Source organism: Salarias fasciatus, chromosome 20 (assembly GCF_902148845.1).
Source record: "Salarias fasciatus chromosome 20, fSalaFa1.1, whole genome shotgun sequence".
NCBI lineage: Eukaryota > Metazoa > Chordata > Actinopteri > Blenniiformes > Blenniidae > Salarias > Salarias fasciatus.
In genome coordinates, this window is record NC_043764.1 from 33208472 (window position 1) to 33215410 (window position 6939).

General features: G+C 48.0%; 1 protein-coding gene across 4 annotated transcripts in view; it reads right to left on the bottom strand.

Annotated features, from left to right (window-relative positions):
* LOC115408406 (paired box protein Pax-7-like) overlaps positions 1-1534 on the bottom strand; it is a 42672-nt gene extending 41138 nt beyond the window's left edge. The window contains exons 1-3 of one of the 4 annotated variants that reach the window (XM_030119155.1): positions 1450-1534; positions 382-617; positions 134-260 (exon numbers count right to left, since the gene is read on the bottom strand). In XM_030119155.1, the coding sequence (XP_029975015.1) occupies positions 134-260; positions 382-617; positions 1450-1534 (448 nt within the window). Of the gene's footprint in view, positions 1-118; positions 264-381; positions 618-1449 lie in introns of all 4 variants that reach the window. The other 3 variants (XM_030119153.1, XM_030119154.1, XM_030119152.1) reach the window with 3 other exon arrangements.
* Between the last annotated feature and the right edge of the window lie 5405 nt (positions 1535-6939).

Genomic DNA, 6939 nt, shown 5'->3' on the forward strand with positions numbered 1-6939 from the left:
ATTATTATTATTATTATTATTATTATTATTATTTGTTGATGTTATTGTTATGATTATCAGTCGATAATGAATGGGAGAGGTGAAGGGTGTGAGAGGAGTTGTAATAAACGAGTCTTACCGGAGGAGGCCTCACCTGAAGGGACTGAGCTCCGGTCACACACCCCGTCCTTCAGCAGCTTGTCCCGGATCTCCCAGCTGAACATGCCCGGGTTGTCTCGCTTGTACTCCTCGATGCGCTTCTCCACGTCCGGCGTGGCGACCTGCTGCAGGGGGGCGGCAAAACACCGTCAGTCCCGACTCCCGAGGCCCGCTCCACACGCACGGATCTGGCTCCGGTGCGCGCTGAGGCCCGGGCCCGGCCCCCGGCGCCCTCCTCCTCACCCGGGGCTTGCTGCCTCCGATGGCTCCAGGACGGATGGATCCGGTCTCCTGGTACCGGCAGAGGATCTTGGAGACGCAGCCGTGGGAGACGCGCAGCTGGCGGGAGATGACGCAGGGCCGGATCCCGTGGTGCGCCATCTCCACGATCTTGTGCCGGATGTGGTTTGGCAGCGGCCGGCCGTTGATGAAGACCCCCCCCAGCTGGTTGACCCGGCCCTGGCCCAGCGGGGTGGACACTGCGGAGGACACCTCGGTTAGGACACCTCTCCACGCGAGGCCCGGGCCGCAGTCCGGGTCCGGGCCCCGCCAGGGCTGCCGGGCCCGGGACTCAGCCGGCCCGGCCGGGCCCGGGTCTCCTGGTCCACAGGTCTACCGGAGGACCGGGCCCAGAAGAGGACCGGCCTCCTCTCTGTGGTCCACCGTCACTCTGCAGATGTGAAATTCCGTTTCCTCCGAGGAGGAATAAAGATTTCAAACAGACATGAAGCCTGTTTAAAATCCTCCCGAAACGTTTTTATTATTCTCACTTTATTCGCCTCATATTTAGATTTATTATTTCAATCGGATTTTTTGTTGGAATTACAAATGTGTGAATTTAATTAAATCGCGTAATTCGTATTTCATATCATTTGTTTGTTTTTGTTTTTGTTTTGTTTTTTTTTTCTGTTTTTCTTTTCAGTCATTTCTCTGCCTGGTGGATGAACACATGGAAGCGGGACCTGTGAGGAGGATCCAGGAGGGTTTCAGGGTTTCAGGGTTTCAGGGTTTCAGGGTTTCAGCGGCTGTTTGAGGTTTTTCATCGGGTTGATTCCAGCTCAGGGCCGCTGCTGCTGCTGCTGCTGCTTTTCCTCCAGACAGAGAATTTAAATAGGTAGAAGAATTCTTTACCAGGAGAATGAAGCGAGCTCGAGCACGAGCACGAGCACGAGCACAGCTTCTGCTATTGAAGCTGTTTTCATGGCTGAGGCTCTCTGGGAGTAACGGGCCCGTGAGGAGGAGGAGGACCGTGTCCGGCTGTCAGAGCGGCTAAAGATCATCCACGGGAAAGGAGGGGGGGGGGGGGCCTACCTTCCAGAGGGAAGCCGGTTCGGGGGTAGTTCTGTCCGGGAGCCGGGCGCATCATCCGCGGTACGGTCCCCGGTAAAGAGGACATGGTTCCGACCATGAAGACCAGCAGACACCGGCACCGGGAGCAGGAGGCGCGAGGGAAAACAATAAATAAATGAAAATACAAACAAAAATAAAAGTAAAAATACAAATAAAAACAAAAATAAAAAGCAGCGCTGTAGAGTCCAGGGGCCGGCTGGTCACAGGTGTGCTGGAGGGGCCGCGCGCCGCAGGGCGGGAGACGCGGCGCGGGGCGCGTGGAGCCTCTGCGGGTGCACAGGAACAGGCCGGCACGCTGCAGCCGCGGGGACGGATCACGGGTCCGAGTCTCTCCGTCACATCAACTCATATAACTCCCTGCCGACCCGTAGCCACTTTACCGTCTCCCGGACCAGCGCGCACCGGCGGGGAGGGCCGGGCCGCGCGCACCGCTCCCATCCAATAGGCTCCTGGAGCCCCCAACGAAGTCCAGCAGCCAATCAGAACCACACACACACACACACACACACACACACACACACAGGGGTATCCAGCAGTGGCCGTGCAGCTTTTTTTTAAAGAAGAGCTTTACGCACACTTGCACACTCGCGCACGAACGCGTCCTTTGGAAACATCCATCGCTGTTTCTTTGAAATCAGATTTCATTGTAATTTAGAAATTCCATCAAAATCGTCAGAAAAACAGTTGAAATTAAACGATTTTCCGATTCTTCCGTGAAAACCGAAGCAGGGAATTCCGGATAAAAAAATGTCTGGAAGCCTTTATTCTACATCCCAGCTGGCATTCAACCGACCTTAAACGTTGAAATTTAGTTGAAATAATGTCAGTTGATGAAAAAAATTAATTCAACGTCAAAACAACGTTGACACTAAATGGTTGGAGTTGTGTGGTAAACTCACTGTGGATTCAACATTGAAGTATCAACATTGTAAAAATGTTGCTGAAATATGTCAGTTGAAAAACAACGTTATTTCAACATCCAGACACGTTGATAAATTTACCATTGAAAAGGTGTTTCTGTGAATGTTAGCCCCGCCTTGTGTTTCTTTTTCTTTGAGTCTGTTTTCATTGTCTCTAAAGACAGAATTATGTCTAATAAAAGAGCCGCACAAGCGGTTAAATTTAGTACAGAATTTCATCAAACTGTGAACTTTGGTGAAACACAAAACATTCATCTTTAAAACCACCACTTTGTTTCGCGTGTCTTGCACTGTATTTCAGGATTAGTAGTTTTCTGCAAGCTAGTGGTCACCCTCCCGTTTACCTCTGAAATACACAGGAAACTAACAGCTCAACAGGTCAGGCTGAGGCTCCTGAACACTAAGTTGTGAGTTTGAATCCTGTGTTTCACCCGTCAGTAATGAAATGCTGAAATGACTGAAAGAAAACTCCCAACCCTCAGACTGCAGGCCTGGTGGTCAATTTAATTTGTAATTTTCTGCACTTTTGCTGCTATACTGCTCAGTTGAAATAAAACCAGCATTGATTCATGGTTGAAGACATGACGTTGAAATAACGTCGTGATTTCAACGTTGATCAGATTTGCAAAATCAAAACAAAATTCAGTGGTTATTCAGCATTGATGCCTGACGTGGATTCAAAAGTGATTCAACGCTAAAATGCCAGCTGGGCAGGTTCCTCTAACAAGCTGATTTACAGAAACTCTGAAGCCTCCAGGATTTCATGTGTCCACCTCAGAAATTTATAACCAATTAGAATGTTTTAAGAATTATTGAAATGACGAAGCATTAGCCTACATGAAAAAAGAAAAAGAGAACATTTTTAACAGTGAGCGGCCGAGCTGGAGTGTAACACAGAAGCTGTAGTGGCGGTGAAACGCTGAGTTCACACCGAGGCTCCAATAAACATCTGACAGTGCTTTTGATAATCCTTCACACATTTCAGCTCGTTTCAAAAAAATTCAATAGTTGTGAACTGATACACCATGTTGACAATCCCTCAATGAAGTTATTCTATTCTATTCTGTTCTATTCTATTCTATTCTATTCTGTTCTATTCTATTCTATTCTATTCTATTCTATTCTATTCTATTCTATTCTATTCTATTCTATTCTGTTCTATTCTGTTCTATTCTGTTTTGTTCTATTCTTCACACTGAAACAGCAGAAGTCGGGTTCAGTTTTCGGCTGTGACTCGTGTTTTTAATGTGAAGTCAGCGTTTGTCTCTCTTTGAATTATTGTAATTTGTAACTTTGAATTCTCAGCTGATCAGAGAACACCAGGCACTTAATCCGACTCCACCTTAGGGGTAGAATAAGTCAGGTGGTCCAAAACCCAGAAGTTATTTAGCACTAAGCTGACAAAAAAAAAAAAAAAAAAAAAAAAAAAAGGGGGGGGGGTTGGCTCTTCTTCTGCTCCTTGATGGCAACTCGTTTGACCAATCAAACTTGAAGCACTTTTACTAAATGTTTTCCTTATGTCTGGATTCTTGCTTGTGTTGGACGTTGCTTTGGACAAAAGCGTCTCTGAATGAAACGGTAGAATTGTAGAATTCAGTTTTCTTTATTTCTTATGAACAAGTTTCCTCAGCCGCTTTCCTTCTTCTTAGACTTCCTTATATTGCCATTTCACATTACACAACAGTGCACTGAGGAATGAAATTTCATTTGGCTTCCTCAGTTTCAACAACACTCAATAAATAGATAAAGATAAAGAATGCTTTTAAAAATAAATAGTATCAAAAATAGATATGAAGACAGGGCTATGCATGTGACAATTAACACTATCAGTTAAGAAGATCTGACTAGTTAATAAAATATTTACAAAAACTGAACAAATATTGCACTGTCAGATTAGAGAAATCAGTCCTTAACTAAAAACAGAGGAGTATTGCACAGAACCACGGAGAGGTGATATGAGTGGCCTCTCCTTCTGTCAGATTCATACTGAAGGAAACTTCTCAGGGTTTTTCATGTATTGATCATCTTCTTTGTGATGGAGACAAATCTGAAGCAGATGAAATTGAAAGTGGGTTCTTCTGCAGTTTGTTTCCTCAAACTGATCATCAGTTGCTGCATGTTGTTTTGGGTGAATGCGTCTTCTGGGACGTGCTGGTTTCCTTGGTGAGTGATCCTTTCTGCTCTGTGGGACACTGCAGGGCTGCAGATGAGCTCCACATCAGCTGGACACTAGACAGTGACAAGGGGAGCCGTCTGTCCCTCCTGGGCTGAAGACACTCCGTCCTCTCCAGCAGGCTGCTGATTCCTTGCATTTTTTAGGGGTGTGTTGATCTGAACAGTGAGAGAAGAAAAGGGACATCAGGCCAGTGGACAGGCTGGACCTGTGGACGTCCCCTCCGCTCTCATGGAGGCTCTGTAGGTTCTCCCCTGTCCCTCTGTTCCTCTGCTCTGAAAACCTAATTTTCTATGAGAGCTGAGCCTGAAGCACCGCAGAGACTGATCCTCAGCTCCTCCGGTCGTCTCCAGGCTTCAGCTGAAAAAGAGCTTTTTAAAGACGCTCCTCCTGACTTCACTGTTTCTGTCGGATTGCAGCTCTGGCTAACAATGCCTGCTGTTGTCCTTCTCCTTGCTGTTGCTGTTGTTGTTGTTGTGTTGGTAGTTGATGATGAGCTCATTCTCTCTTGTCAATGTCCTTTTGCTGTTGTTGCTGTTTTTGCCGTGGCTGTTTTTTTTTTTTTTTTTTTTTTTTTTGTCACTGGTGTTGTCTCTGCTGTTGTTGCTGTTAAATGGATGGATGGACGCTCTCCACCTTCTCTCACTCTCTCTCTCTTTCTCTCTCACTCTCTCTCTTGTTCTCCTTCTCTCTAAAAACACATCCAAACCATCTTAAGATGAGCCTTAACCCTTACTCTAAATTTCTGCTCCTCTGAGCCTGGTTCTGCAGGGTTCTCCTCCTCTGAGCCTGGTTCTGCAGGGTTCTCCTCTGAGCCTGGTTCTGCAGGGTTCTCCTCTGAGTCTGGTTCTGCAGGGTTCTCCTCCTCTGAGCCTGGTTCTGCAGGGTTCTCCTCTGAGCCTGGTTCTGCAGGGTTCTCCTCTGAGTCTGGTTCTGCAGGGTTCTCCTCCTCTGAGTCTGGTTCTGCAGGGTTCTCCTCTGAGCCTGGTTCTGCAGGGTTCTCCTCTGAGCCTGGTTCTGCAGGGTTCTCCTCTGAGCCTGGTTCTGCAGGGTTCTTCTGCAGGTTTTCTTCTTGCTGATCTGCTGGGTCTTCTCGGTAAAAGCAGTCTTGAGATGACTGTGTCGTCTTTTTCGCTATATAAATAAAGCTGGATTGAACTGAAAGTGAAAAACAAACCACAATAATGAAATCTGAGAAAACCACACAGTAAAATCTCTGGGCCCAGCACTGACAGGACCAAAGCCTTACTCCTCCTCTCCTCCTTCGCCACCATCACACACTCCCAGTGGCAGGCTCAGTGTGTGATCGAGGCCTCGTGGACAGAAATCAGTTCAGTGGTATCAAACATGTGGTCCGTGGGCCCAGGAGAGCTAGGACCGAGCAGGCCGTGGTGCTTTGAAAGTGGTAAGATGCTCGTCAGCCAGTGTTTGAGGACGACATGCAGGCAGGAGGCGCGAGGAGAGAGAGCAGGAGATCCACGAGCAGAGGAGGCGTCTGGTGCGTCATCAGCTCAGAGAGATGAGCTCCAACGCAGTGAAACGACAGGAAGTGAGAGCCTGGAGAGCCTGTTGGACGTGTCCTCCGTTGACACACACTCACTGTCATGTGATGGGCTGCTCGCTTATTTTGGTATTAATCGGTTAGATCAGGCTCACATTTATAAATGCCAAAATAGAGAAGCGTCTGTGTGAACAACATGAAAGTAGCATCTCCCATTCACCGCGCAGGGCGGCGATTGGTTTCACTTAATCCGTCTGGCTGACCGAGCCATGAAAACCACTGCATCTGCTCCACAAAGCCCCGTCTGACCAGCGGCGGGCCTCCAGGCTGCTGCCTCTGGACAGGGTTCTCCTCCAGCCTCCATGCCAGCGGCGCCCCGGCAGATCCACGCTCTGCCTTTCTAAACCCTCTTTTTGTCCTCAGACCTGCTGCTCCTGGTTCTGCTCCTGATCGCTGAGGTCCAGACCAGGACCAGGACCGGGACCTCCATCAACCCCCCTCAGAAGCAGCAAAGCACCGCTGTATGAAGAGTCTCCCCACCCATCATGCACGGCTTCGAAGTGGAAAAGCAGGCAGTCTCTCCACAGCGAAACATCAGGCGACTCCAAACCCAAATCCAAAACTACAGGAGGTCTCTCCTCAAAGCCATTCTCCCCAGCGTGTTGACAGGATGTTTGAAAGTGGGACAGAATGAGGATCCGTCCTCTTCCTGGACACCACAGAGCATGGAGGTCTCGCTAAACAAGTGAAACACAAACGTTAGCCCAAACGCTAATCCAATTTCAAATGGACTCAATTATTTCCATACAATTCAAACATCCGTTTTCACATTGCGGAGTGAAACACCAGACCTCAGT